We start from the raw sequence: 20,434 nt of genomic DNA on the forward strand, positions 1-20,434 counted from the left end.
AAGTCACTGCTTTACATCTTGGGTAATCGGTCAATTGTGTTTTTGGCCTATTGGATTTCACCTCAACAGTGCCACTGCATTTCCAGATATGAGCAGTTACTTTATATGCAGTCTTATTGAAATTAGGTTGTAATAAACTGGAATAATCTTTCAGCAGTTATGACAAACATGCTGTTTGTTTGTTTGTTTTTAAGCACACTGACTGCTGACACACTTCCTGCTCTCCATTCTTGCTCGCTGTGTGAGAGCAAGGCAACACAGATCTTGTGTAACTTCTTCTAATGGACACTTTAAGGGGAACCTGTTATGCTTCTTTAACACCATCTTGTTTTTAATGCTTTGACTCTACTAAAGTTGTTTTGTGTGATCAATAGTTCATTTCATCCCCCCTTCTTTACACTAACTTCTTTCTGATTGGCTGCCCCTTGCAAACGGAAGGTTTTGAACAGCGGACTGTGGGGACGGGTGCATCAAACAACCGTTTTAATTATGTTTTTGATATCATTTAGAACCAAGAGTAGGAAAAAACTTATAATTTATTCTGGCTATATGACACTTTGTTTAACATGAGCATCCACTATTGTAACATAACGGGTCCCCTTTAACATCACTGTGCTCTGATCAAACTTTTAAAAAATAACAGACCCTGTCTTATGTTTCTTTTCTTCTCATGTTAGCTCTAATAGTGGAAAGTCATTTCAAAAACACAGATTTTTATTGTCATCGGGGCCACTGTGGGAACCCTGAAACCTGCGTGCGTGCGTGCGTGCGTGCGTGCGTGCGTGCGTGCGTGCGTGCGTGCGTTTGTTTTTTGGTGATGGCTACATCTATCCCCTTGTCCTCCTAATGTGACAGCTCCATCTGGAGGAAGTCTTGCTTACCTTGCGGCTGATCGCCCTAAAGTAGTCGCCCAGTCTCACAGACCTTGCAGCCTGTCTGTCTGACCTTGCACGCCATAGAGCGTCACGTCCTCACACTTTCTCAGTCTTCCTGTACTCTTTTTTTTTTTTGTGTGTGTGTGTGTGTATGTGTGTGTATTTTCATCTTCTAATTTCTTTTCCATTTCTCTTAATACACCATTCCTCACCAATCAAATTTTCTCTGTCATCTTTCCTCTAGTCTGTTGACCTCTTGTCTTCATCCTCCTGCTCTTGCAAGGCAAACTTGCACTAAAGTACAATCTAATCTCTCCCCCTCTCCCTTCCTCCTCCTCCTCCTCTTCTAACTTCTTTCCTGTGTGCATTTTCCACTCCTGCCTTCCTTCCTGAACATGCTAAGTTTCCCCACAGGCATAACTTGAGCAAATAACAAACAATGGCTTCGATCGTCTCTTTGCTCAGTGCTCCAGTTCATCAGAGGAGGCTTAATGTTAATGTGTATTAGCGTTATGAGTAGAGTAGATGTGAGCAGAGCAGGCATTTAACTGACTTCCACATCGCACAGCATCACGATCAGAGCGGCACTGATCTGGCTTCCAGCTACCACCCCTGTCCTCATGTCACCCATCTGCATGTCTGTCATAAACGCAGTGTTAGCTGTTTCTTTCTTATTCTACCAAATGTACTAACCCACATCACCTTCATCAACCTTTTTTTTTTCCCCTGCATGAGCTAAGTGTGCGCGCGTTATGTGTAAATGATCATATTTCTGTCATTTTTGTCTGTTGTCCATCCACATGTTTTTGTTTGTTGACCACCCCTTGTGTGTTTCAGTTCCACCGCATGACGTAAAGCGCATTGCATGGAACAGCACAGGCAACAGCTCCTGCCCCGAGTCTGAACTCTCACAGTCATCCATACCTGCCGCTCCACTAGGGAGCAACACTGTCGCTGCTAAAAGCAACACTAAGCAGAGTAAGAACACATCCGCACTAACTGACTAACTCGGTTTTCCCTGCCATCGCCTCACTGTTACCTGCTGCTCGCTGAAACTCTGCATTCCTTGAGTGTGTTAGTGGGATTTTTTATTATTTTTTAAAAAGCTGGTTCTAAATAAGTCGTCTGGTCACCAGTTTTGCTTCTTTACAGTTGACTTGTCTTGATTTAAGTATCATATTGAAGTAGTGAAGGCCGATGAGCTTAAACACCCGGGTCAAAAATCCGAAGTAAAGCCTGATTTGCAACAAAACGATGACAGCAAGAGTAAAAGCGAAGATTTCCAAAGTTGATAGTGAGACCTGCTATAATGTGTGGCTTGGAGAGGGTGACGCTAACAAAAAGAGAGGAGGCAGAGCTGAAGATGCTAAGATTTTCATTGCGAGTGACTAGAATGGACAAGATTAGAAATGAGGACGTCAGAGGGACGGCTCGGGATGAGCTGTTTGGAAATGAAGTTAGAGAGGCGAGCCTGAAATGGATTGGACATGTGCAGAAGAGTGATGGTGGCTATATTGGAGAATGGAAGGAAGAAGGTAAAGAGGAAGCTGCAGGGGGGTTTCATGGATGTAGTGAAGGAATACATGCAGAGAGCTGGTTTAACGTTTAACCATAGTGTGAGATGGAGGCAGTTAATCTGCTGTGGCGATGCCTAAAGGGAGCAGCGGAAAGAAAAAGAGGTTATTCTGGTTTTGTTGCCCTTCTGAGTATTTCAGGCAGCCAGATGGTGTGTGTGATTAAAGGTGTGTTCATGCCTTATTATTGAAGTAATGATACAACTTGTCAGGTGGGGGAAAAAAATGACATTAATGCCCCCTTAATTCAGTGAATCGCGTCAGAAAGCTGTCTTTAACGTCACATGCATAGAAACATGCCAGATCATTTACACCAGTAGTAGATGGCAAGAACTTTTATAGCAAATTGTATTATTAAACTACAATTTCTTAGTAATAATCTCTGAATAGGCAGCCATTAGATATGGCAGTGATTTTCAAATTATGTGGGTGCAACATATTTGAGAAAAACATGGAAAATGAATAAGATGAATGAATGAATATGATTTTATTTTTCACAGCAAAAATAAATGTGAATTTCTCAAGTGTCTGTCATGCTGATCTTTATTTCACTTTTTACATCATTAGTAACAGAAATTGTGGTTTTTGAGGTGTGAATTTTTTTTTTTCCTAAAGTGGGGCATGCAACAAAGTTTTTATGAACTACTAACATAAAATGACCTAGATAATACTGTAATACTGTATAGTAGCAGTAATCCTGACAATGCAGGTGAAAGGATGTTTAGTGATTATTTACTAGAAACCGTTGATATTTGTTTAAGTGCTCCGAGTAATGAAATAAAACATCGTTGGAGTATCTGTATTGTTTCTGCTTTTCATCTTAAAAGTAGAAGGAACAACTTAACAACTACACGAGTCAAGATAAGCTGCAGCGCTCATGCTGATTTTAATAACCAAGCATGTCGTCTGGCCCATCAGTGTGGTTCACTGATGTGTTTAGAAATCAGTAGTAGTAGCACAGAATAAAATGCAGTGCTCTCGGTTTATTGCTGGTTTTAGTTTTTTTCATAGAGTTTGTTGACTACAAGATTGATTGATTTTGTGGAGAGGAGGGTTGTACCACGTGTAATCTCTTCATTTGGTTTTACTGTTACTTTAAAAGTGTGTGAGGCACTTTACACTGAATAACAACTAGCATAAATAAATGGTAAACTTGTAGGTTTATGGCTTGTTTGGTGTGGAACAGATGTTAACTAAGAACATATAAAGAAACTTAAAGAGGAAAGGGATTGAAGTTTATCAGTCTGTTACTGTTAATCAGTTCATGGAATAGCTGAGGGAATAAAACCGTCAAAGTCTGGCAAGTTTGCTCACTTGTGTATCTAACAGTTGGTCATAGCAGGCGAAAGCTAAGTGGGCCTCGAGTGAGGAAGGCTGTGATCTCTACTAGCAGAGTTGTTGCTTCTGTTTAGTTGCCAGTGTGTGCTCACAGCGGAGAGTCGTGTTCAGTCAGTTGTTGTGTCGTAGCAAAGGCGAGAAGCTGAGCGAGAGACGGTGATGGGGGTCGAGCTCCGGTGACGAGGCAGCTTTTGGATCCGGGCGACCAGGTTAAAGAGGGGGCTTGAGCCGTAGCCACAGAGGAAGAGCGCGTGAAGGAAGGCAGGAGCTGAAGCGATGAGACAAAATGTCATTGTGCAGAAACCCACCACACTGTTATTGTCTCACCTTCCAACTGGCATCTCACAAGCTGCCATCTGTTTGCCTCTTTCTGTCTCTTGTTCTGTCTGCAGCTCGTAAACAGGAGATCATCAAGATTACGGAGCAGCTGATTGAAGCAATCAACAATGGAGATTTCGATGCCTACACGTGAGTACAACTGTGTGCAAAAGTGAAAAGCAGCAGATGCTTTCTGTGAGTGGAAACGAGTGCAATTTAGTAACAGGCTCATCTTGTTTTTGTTTTTTTTGTTTTTGTTTTTGTTTTTTTTTCATGTTCAGGAGGATTTGTGATCCTGGACTCACCTCTTTCGAACCAGAGGCTCTGGGAAACCTGGTGGAGGGCATGGACTTTCACAAATTCTACTTTGAAAACTGTGAGTCTTCTTCTTTACTTGCATAATATACCGTTTATTTTAAGGGGTTTGAAATACCAGGCAAGTTAGGAAATAGCAAGAATAGTTGGCAGTGTGGATAAACTCCACTATTGGACTATTTATAACTGCAACTCATCATTATTTCATTATTTAAAGAAAATAAGCTCAACTCATACAGCTTTGGTGGCTCTTTCAAATTAGTTGTAAACCCAATTATGTCCAATAAATAAAAGGGAAATTGTTGAATTTGGAAGGTCAAGATTCCTGATTTAGCCAGGAAAATGTAACCATGATGATGGTACACATCCAGTCCCTCATTTTTCTGTCAATCCACAGCCTGAACTAGTGTTCGGCCCTTAGTTAAGACGATTATCTGTCAAAAATGGTTGTGATTGTGTTTTTAAAATAATTATTTTAGGGATTTAAATATGAAAAAATAAATTCTAAATAAAAGTGCATAAAAAAAGAACAGTGGTCTCAAGAATTCAAAGCTACAACAACTCTTGTAGTATTACTTGACCAACACATTTCAGCCTTTTTTTTAATCAAGCAAACAAACAAATAACAGAAGAATACAGTATTAGTACTAGGCATTAAAGCATGTAGTGAGGTACACTGTAGGCTCCTATAGGTAAAGCTGGCAAGTCTGCTAACTGCACAGTTTATGGGACGAGATGTTCTTCCAGTAATAGCTGAATTGTTCCCAGTGAATGTCAAAGAGTCAAAGAGTATTTTTGCTTGGCCGTCACTGTGAGTTAATCTTGTGGTTTCTCTGTATCCAGTGACGACTGTGATCCATAGACTGTAAGTGAAATATGAATACAGCCACACTGAAATCATGTATGCATGAGAAGGTGAAGGGCTAAGCTTTGTTAGTATGGTGCATTCATGGACTGTTGCGTCACATCGACACAGAAAACTGTGACATACACGTAAATGGCATACTGTAACATAAAAGACGAGAGGTCCACCTCAGTGACTTGAATAGTTTCAGTGAGCCAAGCCCTTAATATTTACAGTTTACATCTTAATAAATACTAATGGGTGATTTCACTGTTTACATTAAAAAATGAAGGGGAAATCAGCCATACACAGCAATTTATGCCAGGCTTAAATATGGTTGTTTCACCTTTTAACGTGAGGAAACTTCAGGTACGACCCGATTATGGATTGAAGGAACTGCAGCTCATTTGTCATGCTTGGAGGTAGCTGCTGACCATGGACATATCTTCTGCTTTGTGCAGTGTTGAGCAAAAACAGCAAGCCCGTGCATACCACCCTGCTCAACCCACACGTGCACCTGATCGGCGAGGACGCCGCGTGCATCGCCTACATCCGGCTCACACAGTTTGTGGATTCCACCGGCCGCCCCCGTTCCAGCCAATCAGAGGAGACCAGAGTGTGGCATCGCCGCGATGGCAAGTGGCTTAACGTCCACTTCCACTGCTCGGGAGCACCTGCTGCACCACTACAGTGATCAGGTACAGGAGTTTTTTTTGTTTCTGCATTACTGGGTTAAACATGATTGGTTACAGAAAAGTCTAAATAGTCCACAGGAGACAGTTTTAAATATTAAAAAAAAATTTTTTTTAAATATTTTTAATAATGTTGAGACATCCAAGTAGCCACACCCAGCTGGGAATCTCTGCTGCAGGAAGACCAAAAATGGCCCTTAAACTACCCCTGGACCCTTGATCATTTTAATCTTGTATTTTTTTCCCTAATGTGACTTTATTTAGTATATCTGATATCACCGGTAGGGATGGGTATCGTTTAGGTTTTATCCGATACCGGTGCCAAACCGGTACTTTTGAAACGGTGCCGGTGCTCAAACCGGTGCTTAAAGAATGGAGAACACAAAATTGGTCCAAAAACCTCTTATTTTTAGCTGTTTTTTTGTAAAAAGATAACAATGTTAGCCTTTTCTGCAGCTATGGGGCATATATGGTATCACTCTTGGCTGGAAGCAGTGCTTAAACAATGGAAAAAACACAAACTTTGTCCAAAAACCTCTCATTTTTAACTGTTTCGCACTTTTTCTTTGGTCATTTTAGCCTTTTTGGCCAGGGTGAAGGGAGTATCTGCCATCAAACAAGAAGACAGCCGCATGTAGCTATGATGATGTTTGCTAGTTCACCTTACATGCATTAATGTAATAATGTGGTTAGCCTACTCAACGTAAATTACACACGAACAACATTAAGCTACTCACGCAGAGAAGAACGGCTGCTGCTGACATCATCATCCGTCATCATTTCTGCTACACTGGCAGGGCTAGGGGCCAGGACTCTCCTCTTCGGGTTTTTGGGGGATGTTGCTAACTCCGGGTCGATAACAGGCACCACACCCGCAGTAGATGTGCTCGGTCTCGCAGCAAGCTATCAAATACAGCGCATTTCTCGGCTTTAAAAAAAACGCTATGCGTCGCCAGGTGTTTCATCGGACTTGAGGTGTTACTTCCTTTGACAGTATCACAGTATCACCTTAAAGCACTTGTTGCAGGCTGCTGAGTTTGCATCTTTTGCTGTGAAGTACAGCCAGACTTTTCGCCTTGGGCATTTTTAATCTGTAGCTCTGCTCTAAAAGAACTACGTATGTTCTTTTAGAGCCTGCCTACTATCCTCGGAAACGTAAAATGATTGGCTAGAATTCAAAGTGTGTGACATCTCAGGAAAAAAAGCACCGAAATGTGCGCTGCTTTTCGGTCTGGTTACTACCGTTTATGTCAGAACCGGTGCCATCATGGCACCGGATACCGGTACCCATCCCTAATCACCGGGTTGGTGTTGTTTCCTCAACTTCAAATTAATGGTGCTTTATGGACTATTTCAACTGGCTTAAATAAGGCTTGGTTTGGTGTCATGGGATGGAAGGAAAGGAGAAAAGGTTAGAAGGGAAGGAAAGAAGGAAAACTGGTAGGGATGAAAGATGAAAAGAAGGTAGAAATTAAGTTTTGGGATGAATTGGGAAGAAAGATAGGAAAAAAGGAAGTGATGATGATGGAAGGACTTGTTGGACTATTATTCAATTATTATTATTATTATTTTTTTAATCATCAACCGTTATCTGTGGCCGTTTTCCTGCCCATCTGTGGCCAGATTCTTGATCTCAAGAGTTTGGCCACAGCTGAAGCTCCTGGAGAAAACTAGCACAAACTAGCACAAGCCTCCAGTCTAACTCCACGCTAAAGGGCCATACCAAGGTCCAAACACAGGACTGTCTGCTGTGAGGCAACAGTGATAACTGCTGCGCCACCAAAATGGCAAATCTGATCAAATTTAAGCAAAAAGAAGAGAAATCTGGGTTAGATTTAGGCGAAGATGGTTATCAGTAAATCAGATGCTTTGACAGGAGTAAGAACTTAAATTAAAGAAAAGCCTTTCTGGCAGAAAGCCTTGAAGACACACCTGCCATCCCTAGGTTGCAAAAATGTGATTGGTTCATTTCAGTGATAGTCCTGAAGCAGCACTGACTGTGATGTTTTAAGAAAAACACCAACACAAACTTAGTGAAACAACAAAAACAAGAACCAGCAATGAACTCAAACTATTCTTGGAACTGTTTACATTCTGATGATTCCAGCTGTGGTACCAACCTATCCTCTCTCCTCTCCCCTCCCAGTGGTCCTGAGCCTCCAGTCTACTGGAGTGTGTGTTTTGGGGGGCAGTGTTTTTTCAGCGAGCGTGTTTAAGAGGTCCGTCCTCTGCGTGGATTGGCTAGTGCCAGGAGCCCGGCCGGGCGAGATCGCATCCCTCTCCACGATACCAACCAATCCTGTCCCTCCTTTGACCTGCTGGGGGCTGGCTGAACACAAGACTCCGCCCCCATGGGATGATGCATGCATCTGGCGCCTGATTGGAGGGCGCGTCTTTGCCCTCTGTCCCTCCCCTGGCAGCCATCTTTTTTCTGCCCGCGCGAGATGAGACGTCCTGGGGGAGCAGAGGATTTACAGTTGAACTTGTGACAGTTTATGAGTATGAGTTATGAATATACTGTGTAAATTATGACTAGATGTACCAGAAAAACCACCAAAACCCAACCAAGCATTTATATTCACTATCTAATAACGGAGGAACAGGGAGGAGTGTCAAGTTAGCAGCTGAGATTTTGGTCACATTAGAGATTACTGGGTAGAAACTGCTCACTACCTGGACTGTTGCTGTTAAGATGTAGGGAGATTTTTAGTTTGTTATTTCCCCCACTGAATTAAAGAGGGAAAAACAAATCAGGTTGGCTCAGTCAGACAGTCGATGACCAGAGAAACTTGATATCAAAAACATGACGCACCAAAGTGTAGAACTTTAGGCTTTTTACGTGTTTGTGTGCTTGTTTAATTATTATTTTGTTTGTTTGTTTGTTTTTTCACCAGAACGGAAACTGTGTTATTGTGGGGGTGGGGGGGGGTGGGGGGGTGGTATGTGTTCTGTTGCATTTTTAGCGTCCTAATCCCTTTTGCGTTCCTTCATTATGTTTTCTGGCTCCTTTTTAAAGCAGCTGAGTTTTTGTTGTTTTTTGGTTTTTAAAAATGAGGGATTTTTATTGTGCGAAATTTAAAGCTAACCTTAGCTGCTAGCAGGTTCTGTTATGTCTATATGCAGTGGAGGGAGAGAGTGGGCTGCTGCTGCCGCCTCTCCCTCATTAATCCCTTCCCGCCTCTCTTCTCTCTTTTAACCAGTTTCTTTTTTAACCTTCCCTCCCACGCTGTTTCTCTGCTTTCTGCAAGGCCCTGGTTTGTTTATAATCACTGTGTAAATACAGTGTATGTATAGATATATGTAGAAAAGTGTAATATATGTACATGTATCTAAGAGACACTCATCCTGTGCACTTGGGCAGTGGGAATCACCCCATGACCTCTGTGACCTCCCCAAGTAGATTAGGAGCAACATTTGTTGTTGGGTTTTTTTTCCCCTGTAATTTAAATTCTCCAACCGATCACGACAAACATGAATACACACGCTTGTGTAGGCTACCAGCTCTAGATCCATGGCCGTACGACTGTTTTATGTTTGGGTTTTTTCTTTGAGACGGGGAATAAGAATAAAAGAAAAATAACAGGTTGAAAAGTAGTTTGAGCACCCCTCCCCCCAAATTCAGTCTAATAGATGCATATTTAGATATGAAGACCTTCATAATAGTGTCGTTAGTCCTGATCCCACAATGCTGTGAGCCATCTTTTCATATCATATTATGCACACGCGCACGCCTGGTGGTGTTTTTAAGCTGTGTAACATATCCACACCGCTGCTGCAACCATCGGCGCCGCCCTCGCCGTGCTGCTTAATCGTCTCCATCCATGTGCGACAGTTGTATCCGAAACCGTCCCCGCCCCCCAACCTGCAAGGTGTCTGCCTCCCCCTCCCTCTGTGTTCAGACTCTGCTCTTGAGATGTTTATTTGTACCTCTCTCTCTCTCTCTCTCTGTTGTTTCCGTGTTACTGGTTTGAGTTCTTTCGTTGTTGTTGCTGTTAACTTTGTCGTTTTGGTAATTTGCCGATCTGCCAAGCTGGAGTTCTGCACTGTCCCTCGCACACAGGAATTAAAAAAAAGAAAAAAAAGGGAAAAGAGGGAAGCAGTAAAGACAAAATGAAATGATAGATATTGATCAGGACTAAATTATTTATTTAATCTAATCTACCCTTGGTGGTTTTAAATCGTGCCTGCTCAGTTGGGAGGAGTTTTGAGAAAGTTCTGGTGTGGGCGTGCAGGTTTTTGGGACCTACACATGTCACGAAGCAGAGCGGGAAGACCTAGTTATATGCATGTTTCAGTTACACATTTCTACCATGTACCTACCGGAATACGGATGGAGCTAGTGTTAATATATGATATTTGCATCTTTTGAAATATGAATTTCCTCCATCCAGAATGTTTAATAGGTGACATGAAAAATATTTGAAAAAAAAGCAAAATTTAAAGAAAAAAAAATAGATTCAGGAGCCGTAGCTTGGTATGAGGCCCTCGATGTTTTCCCTGCGTTGTAATGATATAATATTGGGCTGCGCTTTCTCCCCAGCCTTCACATGGATGCTGGAGTTTTTTTGCATGATCATGATGTACAATGAAATACAACCATGAATTGACGACTATCAAGTGTTTGTCTGAGTGTTAGTTGGTCTTCATCATAGCTTTGTTATTCTTCAAACTTGGATCTTGAAAGTATTTAATAAAAATACTATTTCAGCACTGGTTTGTCTTTAGAGTCATTTATTGTCGCAAGGATTTTCACCGAGTGCTTCAACACAAGCCGATGTCAATATGATGCACTCATCTGTCGCTTTATTAAGTACACCACGTTAGCACAGTTGGATTTCTGTCCTCTGTGGCAAACATTCCTCTTAGATTTTTGTCCATATTGACATGACAGCATCACACAGCTGCTGCACATCTATGATGATTCTGGTGACTGGAGGCTTTTTGAGTACAGTGAAATCGCTGTCATGTTCAAGAAGTCAGTTTGATATGATCAAAGCTTTCTGACATGACATGTTATCCTGCTGGAAGCAGCCATCAGAAGAAGGCAACACTGAGGTCAAAGGGATGGACGTGGGATGTTCTTCCGTATTTAAACAATGCTTAATTGGTATTAAAGCCCCCAAAAGTGTGCCAAACAGTGCACACTACACCAACACCAGCCTGAACTATAAGTACAAATTAAGATGGATCCAATTTTTACACCAAATTCTGACCCTACCATTCAAGTATTACAGCCGAACAGACTGCACAGATCAGTCTTATATTGCCCAATTTTGGCAATTCAGTGCAACTTGTAGCCTCAGCTTCCTGTTTTGTTTTAGCTGACACGACTGGCAGCCAGTGTGATCATTGCTGCTGTAGCCCATGTGCTTTAATAAACGTTTGATATGTTGTACGTCCAGAGACACTCCTGCGTACCTTGGTTGAAATGAGCGGTTTGTGTCTAATCTGGCCATTCTCCTCTGAGATCAACAGGCATTTTCACCAAGAGAGTTGCCACACACTGAATAGTTTCTTTTTTTAATCAGACTGTTATTTGTAAACCTAAAGATGGTTGTGTGAGAAAATGACAAAAAAGCAGATCAGGGTGGACTACTTAAATCCTTTCTTTTCCTTTCTGATGGTCAGTTTGGACTTCAGCAGGTTGTCTTGACCAGGTGTAATGTGCTAAAATGCCCCAGTGGGTCCCAGAGGATAATAATGCTACACTGTTGACCTGTTTTTCATTCAATTCAACTTAGATTCTTTTTTGTTGCTATTTTTTTTAACCTCATAAAAGCCACTGTCATATGGAAACATTTTTGTCCTTTCTCTTAAAAAGAAAAAAAATCTTAGTAGAAAGGTATCCATCGCTTGCACTCCATCCATTCCCAGACAGAGGAACCTGCCAAAAACCCTTTGTGTTTACCCAGTGTGCTTTCTGTCACCATGGTCGCTCATGCTTGTCCTGAAATCACCAAATTTGGCGCTAATAGAGATGTAACACACTTTGCAGATTATGTAACACTGCAACATTGATTAGTTATGCTGAAAATCTCTGCTCCCATACTCGCTTTTGGGGAATTTTAGGAAGGATACTAGTTTGTCCCAGGCGATGTTAAGCAAGGAGACACTGGCTTGCTGCAGGAGGAAGATTTTGATTAGAGCAGAGTTAAACAAACTGGCAGTAGGTTGTGTGTCACTGGTTGGCAGGATGCACTGAGCAACAACAGCTGGCATAATATTTGCCCTCTGTGCAGGACTGTCATCGCATCACGAATTCAGATTAAGCCCCGAGTAACACTGCAAAGCCTGCAGGCCATTAACATACATACAGACTAAAGCAATCGCTGCTCAACAGATAGTGCAGCTTCCCTTCTCACCACTTCAGCCTTTAACATTTTACAGTGGTCTTATTTGAGCCGAACACTGAAGTGTTGAGTAATGATTCAGCTTCATTTAAAAAGGTTTTGTGCTGTTATTTATGATGGTCCCGGTTATTTTAAGGGTCTGGCTTGTGTGTGTGTGTGTGTGTGTGTGTGAATCTGGGATGTAGGACAGCTCCCCCTGGTTCCTTTGCTTTCTGTGTGATTAATGAGAAGAGCTCTGCAGTTGGTTAACTTCCACACTTATACTTACTTTATCAAAGACACAGAAAGGGAGGAACTCTGGAGGGAATGTGTCTTGTTAGCTCTCTCTGACCTCTGACTTTTTAGTGCCTATGAAATTGGGAGAAAAGCCAGAACAAGTCTCCCGAATGTAAATTATTTTTGACTTTGCTGAGGTCTTAAAGGACTTTTCCCCGTCTTTCATTCTTTCATCTCAGAGTTTGTAAAAGTCTTTTCAATCATGCTCAGCTTTTGTGGCAAGGTGATCCTGCAAAATGCTTGTAACTACTTAAAAAACATCATATAAAATCACACATTTTCCGCCAAGGCGTGCCGGTATCCAGTCCACAAACCCGCTCCACCCATTTCGGTTGTTGTCAGCCTCGCACAAACAAAATCCCTCAGCCTAAGGTGGTAACCACTGATGTCACTACTACTAGAAACTCACCAGTGACTCATAGATACAGCCCACAGATTCTATCCACTGTGAGTTTATTTGGTTAGTTTGCAAAACTGGAAACGTTTTAAAATATAAGTTTTAAAAATATTAGTGAGAAAAGAGCAAATGTCCCAGCTTTCAACATCAAGTGTCCAGGTGAAATATGTGTGCTCACTGACTGCAAGTCCCAAAAGTCAGCACATCAAAGAGTTCAAAATGCTTTTAAAGTCCATCGATGTTTTGTGCCCAAAATCCAGCCGTCTTATAACACCTCGGAGCATTTACTGGGGACAGTTACAGGGACATAAAAACTGAAATTTGACAAAAACCACTTAAAGGTTTGCTGACTTCACCCCAAAATAATGTTTTAAACTCTTTTTAACCCCTAAAAGTTAAACTTGTTCCACTACCTTTGCTGTTGCAGAGTTCTCTTTTACATTTCAGTGTCTCTGGCAGTACAAAAAAGCAACGTTTCAAAGGCTATCACAGGAAACAGCACAGCTAAGGGGGGAGGGTGTATGTGTGTTAGAATAAATTTGGTATCTTCACACTATTCACTTCAAATCTTTTGTCTCATAAAGCTTTTACAAAAGTCCTTGAAGCCCAAAAACTGTTAACAACGCATCAGACCATTGCATCATGCAACCATCAGCATCAGCATTGCAGTTTATTTTGTGTTATTCCTGCACACAGCACCCCGATACTGTATATCCTCTCAGGTGTTTATTCTTGTGTAGATGAGCCACACCACAATGTAAGTTTACTAAAACATAAAGTGTTTGAACATCTGAACATATTACCTTAGGTCTGACAGGACTGAAATGCCCACTTTTGAACCTTAATCCTGTTAATGTGTAGAATACATATCTTGATAAGCTTTTACAAGGATTATAGCCATAGGATCTGTGCTACAGGGGAAATATGGGTCGAGTTCTTCATTCAAAGTCTTGAATGAGTGCAAACACGCTCCGTCCTGCTAAGCAAGTCCAGAAGAAGTGCATCCTGTAGTCCACAGTGACCTTAAGATTGCACAGCATGTCTTTCTCTTCAGGCCTTCAACCCTGTGGAGGCTCCAGGTGACTCTCATACAAAGATGTCAGGCGTTCATGGAGAAATTCTGTAAAAGTGCAGCTCTCGCAGGCTTCACCTCCATCCACTGTGGCAGGTTTGTCTGTGCCTCTTTCTTTTATTCCTTTAAACTGATCTGAGACCTGCTTGCAGTTTGCAAACTAGCAGTGGTCATTATTGTCCCAGCAGGCCTCACAGAAGTTGAGGAAACATTGCAACAGACATGGGCTCAGTGAAGACCTCAGAGAAACTGAAACTGTTCTTCACACCAGAGACTGCTGCAGGAAGCCATGGCGGCAAGCTTACGTAAACCACAATGTTACTTCCTGGAAAACAATATCAGCTTTTGTTTTTCATCTCCGAGCTCGTGTTTTCTTTGCCCTGATACTCAAACATACTGAATAAGCCAGATTAACTTGGCTCTAATCTTTCAGTTAAAGGTGAACTAACATATTATCTTGTATCCTACTGAAGGCCCACATAACACTATTCACTGGCTCACACAGATGCATCCACTCACCTGAGGGTATGAATGCAGCCCATACACGTGCTCTGCAAGCTTAAATTAGAAAATGACACAGCAATTATCTGTGTGCACGCACCACTGTGTGCTGTTTCTCCATAGCTCATCATTATCTGTCTGAACTTTTGCTCTGGTGTTTGTGTCAGTAACCTGTTTTAGGCAGACGTTGAATGTTGAAACTCCCGGAGGATGAAAAAGGGCTGTATGAATACAAAAGTGTTGATGAAAATTTATATCATTTATTTATGTTTTTATATTTACCATTTATTTCTTACATTTGACAGATTTATCAGACAATTTAAGTTGTGTTACTTGGAAAATTCTTTTTTTTTTTTTTGCATTATCTGAAGGGGTTTTATCACAATTTTCCTTCATTGTGATCATATATACACTCATCTGACACATTATCGACTGATTGGTGGAATGGGATCAAACATGTGACTGCTCAGATGCTCAATTTCACACTTTTTTTCTATTCTTGGCTTTCTATGACATCAGAGGGAGGGGATTTCCCTAATATGGTCATCTGCTGTTTGTGAGGGGCAGCCAATCAGAAGAAAGGCAGTTTAAAGGGAGTGGAGCTAAGGCAGAGGACCCAGTACAAGTTAAATAAGGATTATTTTGAACTGTAGCTCAGATAAAACTAACTTTTTTTTTCTAGGTTTTTTTTTGCATTGTGGTATAAGTACCCTTAAATGAGAATAAATTGTACTATTTCATCCACGTCTGAAATAAAAGGAATAAAGGGAAAATTAAGGAAAGGTTACAAGAAGACAAACAGTGAGAAAGATAAAAAGCAAAGATTTTTTATACACTTTTAAATTAAGTGTTAATCCGATATTCCCAGCCCAAATTCAAATTTGTATCCCAATAATCGCATCCCATCTTGTTCAAATCATTAGCATCATTAGTCAAATTTATAAATAATTAGCCTTGTCCCAACAAAACCATCTCAATTATACTCGTTATAAATCACTCGTTCTACAGTTTTCAATAGTCTGGTCAATCCAGTCCAGCAAGGGTATTCTCTGATCCCCTTTTATTTCAGAGGGGAGCCCATTCCAACAAAAGAAGAGATTAACAGCGCTCATGGGTGACTGAGAGCAGCAGCTAAGCAGATTTACTTTTCAATTACTTGGACGGTAGAAACGTTTTGTAAGCAATCTCACACTTTTTTCCCCCCACAGTTTATAAAATCCATGTTTCTAGTATGGAAACCAACCAAGATTATGAAAACCAGAAAGATTTTTTTGTAGTTTAATATTTCTAAGTGGAAAGTGTTGAGACAATATAATCTAATTCAGCGGTCCCCATCAGCGGGCCACAGACCGGTACCGGTCCACCAGTCATTTGGTACAGGGCCGCAAAGTTGAGGCTCGGGTGTAAAATTGATGGTTTTCAGGGTTTTTAATCGTTATTTTTTTTTATCGTTAGCTCGGTTTCCCTGGGTCTTTGTGTGTTATGAATAAATCTTCTTTGTTTTGGTACCGTTACTGCTTTTATTTTGTTGTATTTATCCGCGACACCTTAAAAGGTCAGTCCGTGAAAATATTGTCAGACAAGGTTGGGGATCGATGATCTAATGGACATGAAAGCATAGACTGTAAATAAAAGATGGACAGAACCACTAGTTTAGATTATTTACAATTTGAATTTTAGCATTTTGGCCACATTTTTCTTTTCTTCTTGGTGTGAGAAGTGCCCATGTGTAGAATAAAGTACAGTCAATAAAAGTAACCAAACCACCGTTTCAGGTTCTAAACATATTAATTCACTCCCTTTCAGAGCCTCAAGTGGTCATTAGAGGAACTGCATTTTTTTTAGCTCTTTTCTTGTTTTCTTGCCACATGGGGAAAACAGAGTTCAGGAAAGCTAATTAATAAATATCTGGTGCTAAAACAGAGACGACAGCAACACTCACTTGTTATCAGCAGGTACACATTTTTAATACTCAACCATGATTCAGCACATTACACTGAGGAGCAGCTGATGGGTTTAACACAGGTAAAGCAAGAGTACATCTGAAACCCTTTAGCCTGTCTGCGCCCTCATCGCCCAGCCAGAGACATACAGTATTTACATGAACCAACAGGATCTGCATGGTCAAACATCAAGTCTGTGGTATCAGGGCTTGAGTTTATGTACAGGATTATAACAACAGGCTTGGAGAAATGTTGGAGTTGAAGGTTACAGGATGCTTCACGACACAATGGTTCACAGTATATTAAGCACAAGTCCATACACTTACAGCATAAACAGTATAAAAAGAACCACCAGGGTGCCTGATGGACCCTGTTAAAATAGAGCAATGTCGCCATCTTCTGGTCAGATCACACATCTGCTCAGAGAACAACAGATCAGACAACGTTTAACTTCACCAGCTCGGCTATCTAATTCAGTCAAGAATGAATGCAGAACACATACTATCTAAATGCAGAAGTAGCAGCTAGCTATCTGTCTATCTGAGGACCTGTCTATTTATCTATCTAGAGCCAGTACAAAAAGATATTTATGACCCAACAGTCAGCTTCCAATGGCTTTAAAAGGAGAGTCCTGTACAATTTTAAAGGACCATACCAATGTTTTTGCACATTTTAGCTCTTTAACCAATACACTTAATGCAACCGTGGACTTATTTCTAAACAAGGTTGTTGTCATTCAGCCACCGTTTCCTTTGTTTCTCTGCTCAGACATCAGAAATCAATGAGCAGACTCCTGCAGCTGTTTGTTCTATGCTGTTATCATAGGATGAGCGGCCTGGTTTACCCCTAGACTACTCTGAGAAAATATCTACAGATAAGACATTTAGTGTGAGGGATTTTGATTTTGTATTGCACAAAAATCACATTAATTAATAACACATTAATCACACTAGCAGGGATTCTTCTTTTTAACCACAGCCAAAAGAAAATCATTGGCATTATTATAAAATTGTATTTTAACCATTTTTTAAAATTTATTTCATTTAACCAAGAATAATATGCATTTTGATGTTATTAAAGGTTCTGGCATAATAGAAAAATTAATATATTTCTGTCATATAATGTAACACACAATGATTAAATTTCTCATATGTATTTCAATTTGTCTTATTTCCTTTTGGTTGTATTGGGTTAGTCTAAGCTTGTGTGATATTTGCGGCTTACTGCAAATATCAATGATCAAGACAAAGCACATAATGATCCCTTACTTTGCATGATTGTACTTTATCACTACATCAGTTTGTTTAGGTAGAGGTCTGTCCATAAATATTTGGACAATAAGATTTTTTTTTAAATTTAGCCTCTGCACACCATCGCAGTGGATTTTCAATCACGCAATCAATATGTGATTAAAGTGCAGAGTCTCAGCTTCAATTCAAGGTTTTACTAAAGTATTCCATTAACTGTGTGGGAATTACAGCCATTTTAAAACATATTAACTGGACAAACTAGCATTATTTTCAATATAGCGGTTGTTTTTAATTCTTGGATCAAAACCCCCGCCTGAAGTCTAAAACCTATGGACAACACCAAATGCTCGGCTTCCTCCCTTGCAAAGCTCTGACAGAACTTGATGAGTTGTTTCTCTCCTTCTTCATACATTTGTCTTCCCATCATGCTGCCACAAGTTAATCTTGGTTTCATCTGTCGCTCTGTTTTCTGGCAAAGTCTAATCTGGCCTTGTTGTTCTTGAGTGTAATCAGAATGTCCCAGATTGCTGATTTGGCCATTCCTAAAGTTTTTGCTATCTCTCTGATGGGATTATTTTGGTTCTTCAGCCCAATGATGGTCACCTTCACTTTCATTGCTTTGTGCCTTAAGTGTTTCAGTAATCAGCTACCAAATGCAAGGTCAACACTTATAATCAACTTTGGATCTTTTATCTGTTTAATTTATTCAATCGTACAACAACTTTGTATTAATAATTCCCAAACAGTTGATGCAATAGCCTTTTTTACTACAATGATCAGACAGTCCCCTGTAAGTACAATGTTGGCAACAGTGGGAAGGAAGAACTCAATTTTACCAGGAAGAGACCTCCGGGTAAACCAGGATCAGGGAGAGACCGTGATTGGTTGATAGGTGACGTGAAAGGAAGGAAGATAAAGGAGATTACAAGGAGATTGGCTCAGTAAGGCATTAATAAGCGCTTTAAAAGGGGCAAATAAGGTTAATCTATCCAAATAAGAAACAAGCTAAAGTGACCTCATTTGTAATAAATGCACTAAAACTTGCTAAATCAGTGGTATGGTCCTGAGTTAAGTAGCTTAGTCATGGGTCCAAATGAACAACTGCACTTTCACCAGTAAAGGTATAAGACAACAGCCTGAAGAGAGAAGCCCTGTTTGAAAAAGAAAGCCACATCTGGATTTTTATAAAAACCTAATGTGGGACGAGCCTCACCTTCTGCGAGGAGTTTGGAGTTTATCTACATTAATCATCTCAAAGGGACATCAGTGATGGTCAGTCAGCCTTTGTACTTGATGTTTTGCTCTTTTTCTTAAGCTCACACAATTTAAATAGGTGAAATTAGCATAGATTCTTGTGTGACCGTCTCAAAATTTTCCCCCCGGAATATTTTACGCGAGCAGTAGATTCCTTAAAGTACATGCAATTGGGATTTTTTTTTTTTTTTCAGTAAAAGGGCCTGATCGGCGTGCTGATAAATCTGTCGACCTGTTTCGGTCTAAACGGGCTGAAACTCACACGTTGAGCACCGCAAATGACCCGTACAGCTCAGGAAAGCCTGCCCACAGCACACACCCGCGATTCACGAAGACTGAGTTTAGATTTGACAGACGGCCATTTGCACTGACTGAAGTTTGGGAGCATCTTTCTTTTCTTTTCCTCATCCTTTAACCCTCCTCAGGCGGTCACATGGCACAGGTGGTAAGCCAACGGCACGGCCTCAATCAGACCAGAATTTGTGTGCTTGCGTCCTCCGCCCGGCGTGTGTGTGTGTTTTTGGTGTGTGAATGATGAGAGTGTGTGTGTTTAATCTCATTGATTTCATTTGATGGCTGCTGATCGTGTGCGTGTTTGCCGTGCGTGTGGAAGGACACATCTTTGCCCTCGCTGTGCGTGTGTGTTATGTCATTGTGTGGCAGATCTTCTTGTATATGTGCGTTTGGCGCCTCCGGGCGTGCTTGAACATTGATGACCTCATCGATCCAGCTCCTGAAGCGGCTGACTCGCGTGTAGAGCGCAGGTGAGGAGGGATCAGCGCAGCCGTAACCCCCGGCGACAACGCCAGTGAGGATCCATCGACCTGTCTCCGCCTGACACACTAACCCGCCTCCAGAGTTGCCCTGGCAACTGTTGTCATGGAGGAGGCTGGTGTCTGGAGGACTGCCAGCACACAGGGTGCCGTGACTGGAGAAACTGTTGCCATAGCGCTTCTTACATTGCCATGATGACATCAGAGGGACCCAGGAAGCAAGAACAGAGTCTAGAAGAAGAGAGAGAAGACAACAGGATTACAAATACTAAAGCAAACAGCTGATTAAGGCAATGCTACAGGTATAAACATGTTTCTATGCTCATTTTGGACCGTGGTGTATAACATGTTAGGCCAAAGGACTCATTGGTGCTGTGTTTTAGCACATAAGAGAGTACTAACTGAGCACGCTCACATCTGCAATCAATAACTTATAAACTGATTTTAGAAACAGACTATAAAGTCATCTTTCTGCCCGGCTGGTCTCATGTTCATCCATGTCCAACCATCTTTCAGGGGTGTGTCTAGAAGAATCGCATAGAGTGGCACCAACCCTTCTTGAACCCCCACCCCACCAAAGCCACTGGAGTAGAGTACCATTAATCTTATAGTCGCCAAAACCACTGGATGAGAGCATGGATAGAGCCAGCAGGAATGTTACA

The 20,434-nt window shown here is 41.2% G+C and overlaps 2 protein-coding genes across 14 annotated transcripts in view; one reads left to right on the forward strand and one right to left on the reverse strand.

Annotated features, from left to right (window-relative positions):
* The window catches only part of camk2g1 (calcium/calmodulin-dependent protein kinase (CaM kinase) II gamma 1), a 40,184-nt gene extending 29,518 nt beyond the window's left edge, over positions 1-10,666 (forward strand). For 7 of the 13 annotated variants that reach the window (XM_006790999.3, XM_035907866.2, XM_006791001.3 and 4 more), the window contains 4 exons: positions 4,180-4,255; positions 4,387-4,481; positions 5,726-5,962; positions 8,103-10,666. In XM_006790999.3, the coding sequence (XP_006791062.1) occupies positions 4,180-4,255; positions 4,387-4,481; positions 5,726-5,958 (404 nt within the window). In that variant the 3' untranslated portion in view covers positions 5,959-5,962; positions 8,103-10,666. Of the gene's footprint in view, positions 1-1,712; positions 1,854-4,179; positions 4,256-4,386; positions 4,482-5,725; positions 5,963-8,102 lie in introns of all 13 variants that reach the window. The other 6 variants (XM_006790998.3, XM_035907865.2, XM_006791000.3 and 3 more) reach the window with 1 other exon arrangement.
* Positions 10,667-16,490: 5,824 nt separating this feature from the next.
* Positions 16,491-20,434, reverse strand: part of LOC102780776 (neurotrypsin-like) — a 34,685-nt gene continuing 30,741 nt past the window's right edge. Inside the window, exon 14 of the mRNA XM_006790994.3 lies at positions 16,491-20,003. Within this exon, the coding sequence (XP_006791057.2) occupies positions 19,468-20,003 (536 nt within the window). The 3' untranslated portion in view covers positions 16,491-19,467. The remainder of the gene's footprint in view (positions 20,004-20,434) is intronic.

The sequence above is a fragment of the Neolamprologus brichardi genome, chromosome 8, assembly GCF_056152115.1.
Source record: "Neolamprologus brichardi isolate AB-2024 chromosome 8, ASM5615211v1, whole genome shotgun sequence".
NCBI classification, from domain to species: Eukaryota; Metazoa; Chordata; class Actinopteri; order Cichliformes; family Cichlidae; genus Neolamprologus; species Neolamprologus brichardi.